Genomic DNA, 15,902 nt, shown 5'->3' with positions numbered 1-15,902 from the left:
AACGGTGAGGAATCAGCCCAGAACGACACGGGAGGTTCTTGTCAATGATCTCAAGGCAGCTGGGACCATAGTCACCAAGAAAACAATTGGTAACACGCTACGCCGTGAAGGACTGAAATCCTGCAGCGCCCGCAAGGTCCCCCTGCTCAAGAAAGCACAAATATATGCCCGTCTGAAGTTTGCCAATGAACATCTGAATGATTCAGAGGACAACTGGGTGAAAGTGTTGTGGTCAGATGAGACCAAAATGGAGCTCTTTGGCATCAACTCAACTCGCCGTGTTTGGAGGAAGAGGAATGCTGCCTATGACCCCAAGATCACCGTCAAACATGGAGGTGGAAACATTATGCTTTGGGGGTGTTTTTCTACTAAGGGGACAACTTCACCGCATCAAAGGGACATTGGACGGGGCCATGTACCGTTATATCTTGGGTGAGAACCTCCTTCCCTCAGCCAGGGCATTGAAAATGGGTCGTGGATCGGTATTCCAGCATGACAATGACCCAAAACACACAGCCAAGGCAACAAAGGAGTGGCTCAAGAAGAAGCACATTAAGGTCCTGGAGTGGCCTAGCCAGTCTCCAGACCTTAATCCCATAGAAAATCTGTGCAGGGAGCTGAAGGTTCGAGTTGCCAAACGTCAGCCTCGAAACCTTAATGTCTTGGAGAAGATCTGCAAAGAGGAGTGGGACAAAATCCCTCCTGAGATGTGTGCAAACCTGGTGGCCAACTACAAGAAACGTCTGACCTCTGTGATTGCCAACAAGGGTTTTGCCACCAAGTACTAAGTCATGTTTTGCAGAGGGGTCGAATACTTATTTCCCTCATTAAAATGCAAATCATTTTATAACATTTTTGACATGTGTTTTTCTGGATTTTTTTGTTGTTATTCTGTCTCTCACTGTTCAAATAAACCTACCATTAAAATTATAGACTGATCATTTCTTTGTCAGTGGGAAAACGTACAAAATCAGCAGGGGATCAATTACTTTTTTCCCTCACTGTACAATAATCGTCTAAGCTGGCAACTTGCCAAATGTAATTTTTTTTGAATTCACGGACATGAAAAAAAGATTTACTCCCAGTATTTAGTGTTTTCTTTTCGATCAATAATCTTCTCAATCACTACATTTGGGCCCTTCACCTGCTCAAGCCAAGCAGCCAATCATCTGGACGGACAGTAGAAGTTGTATAATCCCTTCAATGAAGTATGTCTGCTCAGGGCTGAATTTCTCTCTCCAATAACCTAGAGCTAACAGCAGTGGTTCAGAAAGATGAGCGCTGATTGATTGGCCATCTGAACTCCTGAACCTGGGCAGTGTGAGTCAATCTACCTCTACCCATTAAGTCTCTACCTGTCTCTGTCAGTTCGCCTCATGTTGACTTCACCTCTGCCTCTAGCAGCAGTCTTATCCAGTCTGTGTGTAAATGGCTTAGCCAGTCCAGTTTCTTAACAAATATAAATGTTTTTTTTTCTGTCTCAGCCAGACTCCACAGTACTTCAGATGAGGTCCTGAAGACATTGAGAAAGTTTCCCTCCACCTGAAACGGTTTCTTTTCAACTCCAAGGACAGAGTTTTTAAAGCTAGTTTTGCTATTGATTTGAGCCCCATTGTGTTGTGAAGGAATCTCACCACCACTGAGCTGCTGAGTGGATAATGATTTGACTTGCATTAACAATGTGTCGTCTCCCGTCTGTGGTTCTGTAGAACTGTGGTTTCTTCCCTTCGGCACACTGTGCTGCTCACTCACCCCCTCACCCCTTCAGGAGTCGAAGTTAGACTTCAAACTTTAAAAGTCTTCTCACTCTTCCATCCTCAAGTTTATCTCAACAGTTATCCATATTTATATCTTAAATATAATGGTAATTCATTCACTTATGCCTCTTCAAAAGTCTGCCAAGACAAAAACTAAGCCAGGGCTTCTTCCTTAGAGACCGACCATATGGGACTCTGAGACACGCGGTACAGTACAATAGCTGCTCCGTCCTGTCTGGTTCAAGACGGTGAATGTTTTGAGAAGGTTCCTGTTCTCAGATTACTATCAAACACATTTCATGGTGACACGTCACCAGTTCTGCTTTCAAACGGCGCTACTGGTGACACCTCCCCAGCTAAAGGCATTCATCACAGTGACGATACTGAACCGGGAGTTCCCTGGGATCCACCTGTGTCCCTGTTGAGCATCATGCCCATCATATCACATTGACTTCTGCCTATAGCAGCGTATTGTATAAAGCCATCCCATTATAAGCCTTCATATCAGCCTTATAAGCCTTTTTTAAGGCCGCCTTATAAGCCTTCATTATTCTTCTTAAGCTGAGTCGCTGTACTGGTAATGCAATTCATTTGTGATGTCCAGATATGAATAATAAAGCTGCATTATGGTTAATGAGGTTAAACCGGAGGTGACAGGTCTCATAACTCTTTGTAAAGACATGCTGTTTCCAACCCCAAGGTTGTGTAGTTGTTTAGACAGCTTAGGTCACATACTCAAGATCTGCATGGCGTTTCCTATGCGTTAACATGCATTGAATTTCATATCAGGATTTTGCCTTGGGTGAAAATGTCCATTTCTACCTCCTAATTTGACTCAAGACTCTCAAGCATAGCTCTCATGTCCAGGAGTAAACTACTTTTCCTCTCAGTTCTGGGTCTTTGTTTCTGACAGCCATGTGTGTCTAAGCTGGCTCTCGTCTGCCTGTCTGTCAATCACTCTGATTTAACATGTCCTCTGACCAATAGTTGTGTCACTGTCTCCCCCCCCCCCCCCCCCCCCCCCCCCCCCCCCGTTACAGGTTTGGCTGTGAGCCTTGCCATCTTTTAAGCCCAATCAAAACACAGTAGAAGACTGTGGGTGGGTGCGAAATAGCACCCTATTCACTAGGTGGGTCCCGGTCAAAAGCCATTTCAGACACAGCTAGTGTCCTCCTAAGGGATGAATCCAAGCGACGTAGTGTTGTCCTGAACATGTTCAGCTGATGTCGTTTTCTTCTTGTGGACATCGACAGATCCAACTGAGCCGTTGTGCTTGTGTTTCATCAGTACACATCCGTCCACTGGTTTTCCATCCACGTCCTTTCATTACAGCTCAGGCAGACAGAGGGAGAATGACAGACGGGAAGAGCTGTGACATCTCTTTGTCTGTGTGGGTGTCCGATAATTCTAAAGTCCTGCTGTCAATTAGCACGACGGTCACTGTCTGAATCGTTCCGTTTTGAAGTGGCCAGTAACCAAGGTAACTTATGAAGGAACCGTTTTAGCTTTAAGTGTGTGCGTGCCTGGCTCATGGTCATATCTATACAGGGGACTAAATGCAGCCTGACTGAATAGAGTCTGAGATGCAGTCCAACAAGTGGATCTAAACTCCAATCCAATCCACCTAAGTAAACCTTCAGAAGGTTTTCTAGCTCTGTTACGCCTGGTGTACCTGTAGAGTGCCCTAATCTCACCAGACCCTGGTTTTTCCAGCTTCTTACAAAAGGTTTTGGGCCACTGATGTGTAGAGATGAATGAGCGTGGTAAATGACAGTCCAAACCCTAGTCTTCATGTTTTCTTAATAAAGACGCTAACTCTTCTCTCCTCACTGGTCCTCTTCGCTCAGTTAGGGGTGTAGAGGCCGGTGCATTTAGCACGCAATAAAAAGTTCTGAATTGCCTTGTATATTCCGGCGTCAGTGCTCTTTGTAATGGCGAGGCCTCCGGAACACTCTGGCTCCCTGCAGCCTCCATGTGGTGTTCTGAGAAGCTGTGCTGCTTCTGCAGCATGTTTCTCTCTGCTTGGGCTCTTATTACCGACAGGCACATTACATTATGTGAAGTGAAAGGCCTCTATGTGGAGAAGACCGTGGCTGCACCGCAAATCGCACCCTATTTCCTTTTGTAGTGCACTGATTTTGACCAGGGTCCATATGGTCTGGTCTAAAGTGGTGCACTATGTTGGGGTTAGGGTGCCATTTCGGACACATCCCATGCTGGTTCTGGGGATTGTTAATTGTCTGGCGCTCTGCAGGAGACAGATATGAACCACTCTGACGTTCTGAGCTGCATTCTGGCAGGGTAGTGATATGAGCCTATCACACGGCAGGCCTCGGGAGCACGACCACACTGCCCACTGCACGTTCAGAGATGGGTTCAGCTGAAAGTATTCAACTTAGGCCTATGCTTCAGCGAACAACAGGTGGTGGTGGATGAAAGGGGGAGCATGTTTGGTTGTCTGTGACTGTCCAAGGATTACAGGGGTTGTGTTTATGAGCTATTTTAAGAGAAGCCAGAGAGCATTTTGTATTTGTTTTATCTCTGTCTCTGTAATCCCTGATGATCTCAGTATGACCATCCTTGGGGAGCTGGGGGTTTATTTGTCTTATTGTTAGTCTTGCCTCTGAGGGACCAAACACAGCCAGAGGGGATGACTGTTCTGCAGGGTTCATATTGACTCAGTGGAGTGTGTGGAGATAATTCTGTGATGTGAGGGCTTACATTGATTTTAAGTTGTCAAGAATATCCGTCGCTGAAATATGCTTCAGGGAGTCAACGAAAGCCTAGTGTTGATGGTAGTTTATGCTTGGTTTGATATTGAATATCTGTGATAATAAACTGCATTTCACAGTCAGCGTTCATTTTATCGGCGGAGTTGGAGTGCATGGATAAGGTAAGTACTATTTATTTTACATCAGTGTCTCTTGTATTGATGGATTATTAAACTGTCTGGAACAAGTCAGCTGAAACACCAATACCCTGGTGCCATTATGTGATGCAGAGCCTCCGATCTGACTACTGGTGTTGGGATATATCGGCTACACTAGTTTAAAGTCCCACTCTGTGATATGTACAGTACGCTAACATCATTTCTGACAGAAAGATGGTCCCTGCCTCTTTGAAATGCATCAGGACCTGCCACAGCCCCACTAAATTCACACCGTTATCGATCATGTGGAAAAGGGAGAAAATACTGCCCGTCAATGCGGTATTCTGTAAAGTGCCACTAAAAAGCAAACTTCTTCAAAGACAGAAACGGGCAGGCCAGTGTGTGTAGGTCACAGCTAATCAAATGTCTACACAGACTATTTGCTTTGCCCCCCCCCCTACTCCTCCTACACTGCTGCTACTCTCTGTTATCTATGCGTAGTCACTTTAATATCTTAATATTATGTACATAATTACCTCAACACCTGTGCCCCCACACATTGACTCTGTACTGGTACCCCCTGTATATAGTCCCTCTATTGTTATTCACTGCTGCTACTCTCTGTTATTGTCTATGCATAGTCACTTTAATAACTCTACCTACATGTACATATTACCTCAATACCGGTACCCCCTGTATATAGCCTCCACATTGACTCTGTACCGGTACCCCCTGTATATATCCTCCACATTGACTCTGTACCGGTACCCCCTGTATATAGTCTCCACATTGACTCTGTACCGGTACCCCCTGTATATAGCCTCCACATTGACTCTGTACCGGTACCCCCTGTATATAGCCTCCACATTGACTCTGTACCGGTACCCCCTGTATATATCCTCCACATTGACTCTGTACCGGTACCCCCTGTATATAGTCTCCACATTGACTCTGTACCGGTACCCCCTGTATATAGCCTCCACATTGACTCTGTACCGTAATACCCTGTATATAGCCTCCACATTGACTCTGTACCGGTACCCCCTGTATATAGCCTCCACATTGACTCTGTACCGGTACCCCCTGTATATAGCCTCCACATTGACTCTGTACCGTAATACCCTGTATAAAGCCTCCACATTGACTCTGTACCGGTACCCCCTGTATATAGCCTCCACATTGACTCTGTACCGGTACCCCCTGTATATAGCCTCCACATTGACTCTGTACCGGTACCCCCTGTATATAGCCTCCACATTGACTCTGTACCGGTACCCCCCTGTATATAGCCTCCACATTGACTCTGTACCGGTACCCCCTGTATATAGCCTCCACATTGACTCTGTACCGGTACCCCCTGTATATAGCCTCCACATTGACTCTGTACCGGTACCCCCCTGTATATAGCCTCCACATTGACTCTGTACCGTAATACCCTGTATATAGCCTCCACATTGACTCTGTACCGGTACCCCCTGTATATAGCCTCCACATTGACTCTGTACCGGTACCCCCTGTATATAGCCTCCACATTGACTATGTACCGGTACCCCCTGTGTATAGCCTCCACATTGACTCTGTACCGGTACCCCCTGTGTATAGCCTCCCCATTGACTCTGTACCGGTACCCCCTGTATATAGCCTCCACATTGACTCTGTACCGTAATACCCTGTATATAGCCTCCACATTGACTCTGTACCGGTACCCCTGTATATAGCCTCCACATTGACTCTGTACCGGTACCCCCTGTATATAGCCTCCACATTGACTCTGTACCGGTACCCCCTGTATATAGCCTCCACATTGACTATGTACCGGTACCCCCTGTATATAGCCTCCACATTGACTCTGTACCGGTACCCCCTGTATATAGCCTCCACATTGACTCTGTACCGGTACCCCCCTGTATATAGCCTCCACATTGACTCTGTACCGGTACCCCCTGTATATAGCCTCCACATTGACTCTGTACCGGTACCCCCTGTATATAGCCTCCACATTGACTCTGTACCGGTACCCCCTGTATATAGCCTCCACATTGACTCTGTACCGGTACCCCCTGTATATAGCCTCCACATTGACTCTGTACCGGTACCCCCTGTATATAGCCTCCACATTGACTCTGTACCGGTACCCCCTGTATATAGCCTCCACATTGACTCTGTACCGTAATACCCTGTATATAGCCTCCACATTGACTCTGTACCGGTACCCCCCTGTATATAGCCTCCACATTGACTATGTACCGGTACCCCCTGTATATAGCCTCCACATTGACTCTGTACCGGTACCCCCTGTATATAGCCTCCACATTGACTCTGTACCGTTACCCCCTGTATATTGACTCTGTACCGTAATACCCTGTATATAGCCCTGCTATTGTTATTTACTGCTGCTCTTTCATTATTTGTTATTCTTATCTCTTACTGTTTTGGGGCTATTTTCTTAACTGCATTGTTGGTTAAGGCCTTGTTAGTAAGCATTTCACTGTAAGGTCTGTTGTATTTGGTGCATGTGACAAATACGATTTGATTTGTTTGGGAAACACATGATTGTTCTGCAAAAGGAATCCGTAGGCTTACATTTGGTGTTAGGCTACTTTCTGTCAATGAGAAACGAACACAAAACCCTTCTACCAACAGTCATTTCATCGACATTCCTAATTCGCAGGTGCCTTAGGGGCTTGAGCTAATTGTATTAGATTAAAACACCTAACAGGAGGTCAGTAAAGTACAACGTTTGGATTGTTTCCGGCTGATTCCAGGTCAACACCATGCTATACTGTATTTGTTGTATTTGGCCGTCTAAATTGATGTCGTCAACAACAACATTTGGTACCTTAATGAACCTGGCCAGACCCCCAAAAGGAGCTCAGCTCTGGGGCTGTTTCCTTTGTCGTGATCTGAGATCTCCAGTGCTCTGACAGTGTAGCACTATGCTTGTGTGTTAAATGATGGAAGTCTAAGTGCTCACCTCGGCTTCTCTCCCGTTTCCATATCAATTTAGTTCTACCTCAGGTTAATGAGGGAGGGGTCTCACCCTATTTTAAATGGCCCTCAGGGGATAATGAAGACTAGAGGACTGCTGTAATACGAGGGCACTAGAGGGGGGGGGGCATCATCTGGAAATGACTCGTTGGATTGTCCTTTTTTTCTAATTTGTGTAGGTCACTCCTGTGTCCAAGGCCTGGGTTTCAGTTTGTAGCCTAAATGCTGGCTTCTCATTGAGTTGTGTACTCTCTCAGGCTGAGTCATCCCAAATGTCATCCTGGTCAAATGTAGTGCACTATATAGGGAATAGGGTGTTATTGGGTAATTAACCTTAATTAATGTATCTGCGTCCAGGTTAGGAGCGTAGTCCTTCATGACATCCACAGATGGCTATAAGGAAGAAGCCTTTCACTGTAAAGTACTGATTTGATAGTATTCCTCCTAATAAATATGGTGCTGTGTCAATGTATTCATACGATTCTCCAAGGATTTAACTCTGGTGATCGTCGTGGCAACAGTTAATCTCCAAGGTGTAGGCTATATCCTCTTTTAACATTTTTTTTTTAATCAAATCAAATACCGTATGCAAATGTTTCTGATAGAATCGAATATGCATAATTAAATGATGTAGTGCACTATGGGAGTTCTCCTCTGTACCTCTGTAAGCTTTCAACTGCTTCTTTATAATAATCTCTGTGAACATTGTTATTTTAATATAACATTTATCTCATTAGATAATAATGTATCCGATTTAAACTGAAAGAAAAGTTTTACTCAGCCATTTTTGTTCAGGAATATAAAGCCTTTGCCTAATGTGCATTATTCTCAGCTTGGATAGCCTACATTCCTGTAGACCATGTGTCAAACTCATTCCACAGAGGGCCGAGTGTCTGGGGATTCTCGAGCCATTCTTGTACTTGATTGATTAATTAAGATCACTATTTAGTAAAGCACTCCCCTCAGCTGGTTGTCTAGGTCGTAATTAAAAGGAAAAAACAAAAACCTTCAGACACTCCATGGAATGACTTTGACACCCCCTTGCCGTAGACTTTCCACAGGTTAATTTTCCTCTCTAAATAATGCAGGTCCAAACAGCATGTGATTGGTGTTCCCTGTGGGCGGAGAGGCATCTCATTGGGTTATTCCCTGGAGAATAGAAAGTAACTTGGTAGCAGGCCAGAAGAAGCCATAGGTGAAGAGGTAGCATGTCATGTTACCTGCTGTTGTTGGGCCGTGTTACCTGCTGTTGTTGGGCCGTGTTACCTGCTGTTGTTGGGCCGTGTTACCTGCTGTTGTTGGGCCGTGTTACCTGCTGTTGTTGGGCCGTGTTACCTGCTGTTGTTGGGGCCGTGTTACCTGCTGTTGTTGGGCCGTGTTACCTGCTGTTGTTGGGCCGTGTTACCTGCTGTTGTTGGGCCGTGTTACCTGCTGTTGTTGGGCCGTGTTACCTGCTGTTGTTGGGCCGTGTTACCTGCTGTTGTTGGGCCGTGTGAACTTCCCTGGGCTAGCGTCCCACCCTAGTCAACAGCCAGTGGCGCAAAATACAAATACCTCAAAAATGCTATGACTTCAATTTCTCAAACATATGACTATTTTACACCATTTTAAAGACAAGACTCTCGTTAATCTAACCACATTGTCCGATTTCAAAAAGGCTTTACAGCGAAAACAAAACATTAGATTATGTCAGGAGAATACCCAGCCAGAAATAATCACACAGCCATTTTCAAAACAAGCATATATGTCACAAAAACCAAAACCACAGCTAAATGCAGCACTAACCTTTGATGATCTTCATCAGATGACACTCCTAGGACATTATGTTATACATTACATGCATGTTTTGTTCAATCAAGTTCATATTTATATCAAAAAACAGCTTTTTACATTAGCATGTGATGTTCAGAACTAGCGTACCCACCGCAAACTTCCGGTGAATTTACTAAATTACTCACGATAAACGTTCACAAAATACATAATTATTTAAAGAATTATAGATACAGAACTCATTTATGCAATCGCGGTGTCAGATTTTAAAATAGCTTTTCAGCGAAAGCACATTTTGCAATATTCTGAGTACATAGCCCGGCCATCACGGCTAGCTATTTTGACACCCACCAAGTTTGGGACAACCTAAACTCAGAATTACTATTAGAAAAATTGGATTACCTTTGCTGTTCTTTGCTGTTCTTTGTCAGAATGCACTCCCAGGACTTCTACTTCAACAACAAATGCTGTTTTGGTTCCAAATAATCCATAGTTATATTCAAATAGCTCCGTTTTGTTTGTGCGTTCAGGTCACTATCCGAAGGGCGAGTGCATTTCGTGACAAAAAAAATAAAAATATTCCATTACCGTACTTAGAAGCATGTCAAACGCTGTTTAAAATCCTTTTTTATGCTATTTTTCTCGTAAAATAGCGATAATATTCCAACCGGGCGACGTTGTATTCATTCAAAGGCTGAAAGAAAAAAATGGAGAATTCTCATGAACGCGCATCTCCAGTGTCACTGTCCCCAGGTTGACCACTCACAAATTCTCCTGCTGTTCTTCACCCAGAGACAGCAGACACCCCATTACACTTTCTGGCGGCTTTAGAGAGCCAATGGGAGCCTTAGAAAGTGTCACGTTACACCACAGATGCTGTATTTTCGATAGAGATGCAACAGAAGGACAACAAATTGTCAGACAGGGCACTTCCTGCATGGAATCTTCTCAGGTTTTGGCCTGCCATAGGAGTTCTGTTATACTCACAGAAACCATTCAAACCGTTTTAGAAACTTCAGAGTGTTTTCAATCCAAATCTACAAATTATATGCATATTCTAGTTTCTGGGCAGGAGTAGTAACCAGATTAAATCGGGTACGTTTTTTATCCGGCTGTGCAAATACTGCCCCCTAGCCCCAACAGGTTAACTGCTGTTGTTGGGCCGTGTTAACTGCTGTTGTTGGGCCGTGTTAACTGCTGTTGTTGGGCCGTGTTACCTGCTGTTGTTGGGCCGTGTTAACTGCTGTAAATCTGATTTGATGTGCAAGAGAACAAACTGAAAGTAAATGGTTCAGCTAAGGGGTTGGTTCATTGTGTACTCTAATGATCTGATGGGATCTAGGTGAAGGGTTGAGGTGTTGTCTACTGTATATAGCGCTCTGGTAGACACTGAGAGGCCTGCTGTACTGTATAAACCACCCTACCCTGGGGGAGCCAAGCATCACCCAACCACCTTTCTGTTGACAGGTGGATGACATGCTAGATGAGGAGAGCGATGAGGAGGGAGATGGCCGGGGGAAGAAGACAAGGGAGATGGAGGAGGAAGAGGAGATGGAGGAGGAAGCAGAGGGACAGCAGCCCCAGGGTAGTGGACAGAGCACTGCCGGAGAGAGGCAGCACCACCACCACCACCAACAGGGTCTGGCCACCGTTGTAGAGGAGACGGAGAAGGCACCGATGCCACCTCGTGACCAGGGCGGTATGACGACGGGCAGCGTGCCAAGGTAAGGCCACCAGCGCACCATCTTTAAACCAGGCAGGGCAGTGTTATATAATCCATTACCCGATTAGACTTTTTCATAAAACATTTTTTATTTGTTATTGTATTTTACCCCATTTTATCCCCCATTTCGTGACATCTAATTGCGATCAATTACGATCTTGTCTCATCGCTGTAACTCCCCAACGGGCTCAGGAAATGTGTCCTCCGAAACAACATGACCCGCCTAACCTCGCTTCTTAACACCCGCCCGCTTAACCCGGAAGCCAGCCGCACCAATGTGTCGGAGGAAACACCATTCATCTGGCAACCAAAGTCAGCCTGCAAGCAGCCCGGCACACCACAAGGAGTCGCTAGAGCGCGATGAGCCAAGTTAAGCCCACCCATCCAAACCCTCCCCTAACCTGGGCGACGCTGACTCCCGGTCACGGCCGGTTATGACACAGCCTGTGATCGAACCCAGGTCTGTAGTGACACCTCAAGCACTGCCTTAGACCGCTGCACAGATTAGCAGTTTTCTAATGGATGAGTAGAAGTTTCATCAACCAGCCTTATGTTGAGAGCTTAAAGACGTCTGTAGCTAAAGGTAACGACTATGAAGTGATGCGGTCATATTCACAGTCGCACGTTTGACTCAGTGTAGTGGTGGTAATACCTAGGTGACGTTTCCAAGCTGGGAACAGACCAGCCAGATGGTTAGGGTTACAGTCTCCAACTGCTGGGGGACAGGGTAGCGAGTCTAGACTTCCAGAAACGTGCCTCTCGGATGCTTGTCCTGCCTTGCTCTGACGCTGCGTAGTTCAGAACCTAGACACAGGGTGTGAAGACCTCTGTCTGTGTCCTCCACCTCCACCACAGGAAGGCCAGGTGGGACAGGAAAGCTCCCTGGTCCTCAGTTATATGGTGTCCTGCCTAGGGATGTGCACGATTTTAACATATCCAAACGGAGGTTAGTATTCGAATACTTGTGAGTTTTCGTTTCAGCGGAAATAAAATTATAGGCCTATGTTAACACCTGAAAATGCCTTTTCTAAATTAGCTCAATGTGTAGCAAGTGGAGTCAGAGGGAACTAATGCAAAGCAGGAAGGAGTACAATTACGGAATTAAAAGTTAGCAAAATGAGAGTAGGCTATAACGAGCAACCAACAGGCTGCTGTTTTATCCGAATGGGGTTGGGGAGAAAACACAGCATGTAGCCTCAATTAGCCTAGCTAACAATAGCTAGCTTCTCTCTGCTACTCCAGTCAAGACAGGCACTGTTCTATAGGAGATGATGAATAACGTTGTGGCTGCTACAAGTTAGCTAATATTGGCTGTAGCCCAGTTGCCTTGTCTAGTGGCTACTGCGTCTCACGCCACTGCTGCAGCAATAGTGCGCCAGCCTCTCTCCCTCGCGCAACAGTGCTCAGGTTAAAAAAAAACACATGTATTACTGATATCTGACAAATTCATGATACTATTCGAATAGAGAAATTATTTCAAACCCCTATCCCATATGTGTCAGTGTTAGTGTGTGTGACTGCCTGGCTCTGTTAGCAAGCTAACGTTGAGAGAGAAAAAATATTTATTATGTATGCAGCTTTTATTGTTAGAACAACTCTGATGAAAAGGGAAGTTCCCTCTTTTTTTTTCTGGTCACTCCTTCCGGCTGCCCTCTCACGGAGGTCCATGCTCTCTGATTGGCTCCAAGTCAAGTGGTCGGGCGATGACTTGGCAGGCCGGTTTTCCGTGTGGAAATGGCTGCTTCGACAGTACCAGGTTGCTACCCAGCGGGGGGGGTGTCTTTTGTTCTAGGCCGTGGCTGCGAAATACCACGTTTTCACCCCCGCCCCTCTGGAAACCATTTTCTCAAAGCTAAGGATCCGGATCACGTTCTACCGCACAAAAACAATCAGCGTTTTGTGTGATGATGTAGTCTAATCTTTACCGTTGCTGCCATATCGTAGCCACTAGCCGGAGTTCCTGGGAAAAAATAGCACTACTACGTCGATTGCCTGTCTGCCTCCTGCTTAGCCAATCTTTTGCAGTGATGAGCCACTCCGTTTGTTCGAGCAAGAAAAGGAACAGCCTCCTAGTGTGCTCAGTACCTATCGGCAGTTAGAGGTCAGACACACAGAGAGAACTAAGGTCTAACAAGGAGCAGCAGATCTTACGACAGCAGCCCTAATGGTCCATCTCCAGTCTTATTTACCTGGCCATCAGTCTCCTCATCCTGCTTCTGTCTCTGGGTCCAATCTGGCAGCGCTGATTGGCAAAGTTACATAAGAGAGGCTTTCCTTGTTTTGCTGGTTCTGTGTACTTACACGCAGGCAGGCAGTCAGATAATGGTGCTGTAGACCCTCTGTTTTCTCCTTCTGCCTGTTTCTGTGCCCGTCTCTCTTTCCATCTCATGCCAAATCTCCACAACAAATGGACTTACTGTTTGTTGAGCTGACTCAGCGACAGGAGTTTGAAAGGTTTTAACACCAGGAGAAGAGCTGGTGGTGGAGAACCACAGTTAGCTAGCCTGAAATACATGAAGTGGAACAGAACAAAATTCTGCTTGGCGTTCAGTCTATGGGTCAGCTGCCTGGTTCCCAGCTCTCATGAGTTAGGTCTTTTCTCCCCGTGTCTGCCTGAACACTGCCTGTTTGATTTGTTCCTCATGGGTGGATGGGGCGCTGGTCTGTTGTGGACCTGGGCCGTGTTCAGCAAGGCACAACATTGTGGATTGTTCAGAGAGAGATATGTTATGTAGGACAACAAACATGCCTATCTGACATGAACATGAACGAGCGTTCTATCAGTGCCACGTCTGGTAGACCATGCAGCAGTAGTTCTCTACCAGCGTCTGCTCAGAGCCCTGACCGCTGATAGACATGCAAATGAAATCCAGGGATAAAAAGCAGCTTGCCTTTTTACTGCTAGCGTTCTCTCTCTCCCCATCTATCTATCTATCCATCCCCCCATCCCTCTCTCTCCCTCTTTCTCTCTCTCCCCATCTATCTATCCATCCATCCCCCCATCCCTCTCTCTCCCTCTTTCTCTCTCTCCCCATCTATCTATCCATCCATCCCCCATCCCTCTCTCCCTCTTTCTCTCTCTCCCCATCTATCTATCCATCCATCCCCCATCCCTCTCTCCCTCTTTCTCTCTCTCCCCATCTATCTATCCATCCATCCCCCCATCCCTCTCTCTCTCTCCCCATCTATCTATCTATCCATCCCCCCATCCCTCTCTCTCTCTCTCCCCATCTATCTATCCATCCCCCCATCCCTCTCTCTCCCTCTTTCTCTCTCTCCCCATCTATCTATCTATCCATCCCCTCATCCCTCTCTCTCCCTCTCTCTCTCTCTCCCCATCTATCCATCCATCCCCCCATCCCTCTCTCTCCCTCTTTCTCTCTCTCTATCCATCCATCCCCCCATCCCTCTCTCTCCCTCTTTCTCTCTCTCTCTATCTATCTATCCATCCATCCCCCTCTCCCTCTTTCTCTATCTATCCATCCATCCCCCCATCCCTCTCTCTCCCTCTTTCTCTCTCTCCCCATCTATCTATCCATCCATCCCCCATCCCTCTCTCTCCCTCTTTCTCTCTCTCCCCATCTATCTATCCATCCATCCCCCCATCCCTCTCTCTCCCTCTCTCTCTCCCTCTCTCTCCTCTACCGATTTAATGTGTAAAGGTGTCTGTTTCCAGGGCATTTAAGGTAACATCGGGATACAATACCTCTGAACACAACATCCTGGTGAAACAATTAGCTTAAAGGGTATTTGAAGAAGCCCTGCATTTCTATATGAGTATATAGAATAAGACATTCATACAACATTAAATCTCCCTGAGTGGTGGTCTGATAAGGTTGTGGTACTGTTAAATAAATACGAAAAGTGAGTCAGGCGACGTGAATATGAAAGTTCTGGGCCACTTTACCATCTACGGAATGACCGGATGGTTGTATTTGGGACTAAGAGGTGAGCATGCCTCCATCCCTCTTCTCCATCTCTACATTAATCATCTTCACCACTTTTCCATTTTAGCCTCCAAAACTGACAGGAAACTGTTGCTAAGCTACAGTAGAACTAGAGAGCCATAGAAACGGCATCTCTGTTCGGATACTTCCAGCCCCTCTGGCGTCCTGGTCCCCTGAGAAGTTATTTTAATTAAAGTTTTTTATTTTTTTTATTTTAATCAATGGCAATACCCCTCACCCCAGCTCTATATTTTCAATATAATTAATTAATGACAGCTGATGTTTACTTCAAAGCCCTCTGGAGGAATACAGAAGAAAATGACAACAACATCAAAAACACATTGATAGAGTGAAAAATTGAGTTTTCAATTCACCTTGAATGAAGGTAAATGTTTGCCCAGTCATTTCTTGTCTGTGCAGCTTTTCAGTCAATTGAATGCACACAGGCATATGTGGAACGCCACAGAACTGAAAACAAAATAAAGAATGCACCTTGCCTTCCTCCCCTCCTATTGGTTGTTCTTCTTCACCACAGGAGTAGAATAACAATATTCAGAACCCCTGTGGGATATAAGCCTACTGAGCACTCTGTGTGCTAAATGATTATTCAGAACCCCTGTGGGATAGAAGCCTACTGAGCACTCTGTGTGCTAAATGATTATTCAGAACCCCTGTGGGATATAAGCCTACTGAGCACTGTGTACTAAATGATTATTCAGAACCCCTGTGGGATAGAAGCCTACTGAGCACTGTGTACTAAATTATTATTCAGAACCCCTGTGGGATAGAAGCCTACTGAGCACTGTGTACTAAATGATTATTCAGAACTCCTGTGGGATATAAGCCTA

The 15,902-nt window shown here is 45.6% G+C and overlaps 1 protein-coding gene across 4 annotated transcripts in view; it reads left to right on the top strand.

Annotated features, from left to right (window-relative positions):
- LOC115173721 (RNA polymerase II subunit A C-terminal domain phosphatase) overlaps nucleotides 1-15,902 on the top strand; it is a 134,455-nt gene that overhangs the window by 67,989 nt on the left and 50,564 nt on the right. For 3 of the 4 annotated variants that reach the window (XM_029732061.1, XM_029732062.1, XM_029732060.1), the window contains one exon: nucleotides 10,852-11,108. The exons of the other annotated variant lie outside the window; for it this stretch is intronic. In XM_029732061.1, the coding sequence (XP_029587921.1) occupies nucleotides 10,852-11,108 (257 nt within the window). The remainder of the gene's footprint in view (nucleotides 1-10,851; nucleotides 11,109-15,902) is intronic. 4 annotated transcript variants of the gene reach the window in all.

This window comes from Salmo trutta, chromosome 34 (genome assembly GCF_901001165.1).
Source record: "Salmo trutta chromosome 34, fSalTru1.1, whole genome shotgun sequence".
Lineage (NCBI taxonomy): Eukaryota > Metazoa > Chordata > Actinopteri > Salmoniformes > Salmonidae > Salmo > Salmo trutta.
Note: the sequence above shows the minus strand (reverse complement) of the source record. Positions and strands in the feature narration are given on the sequence as shown.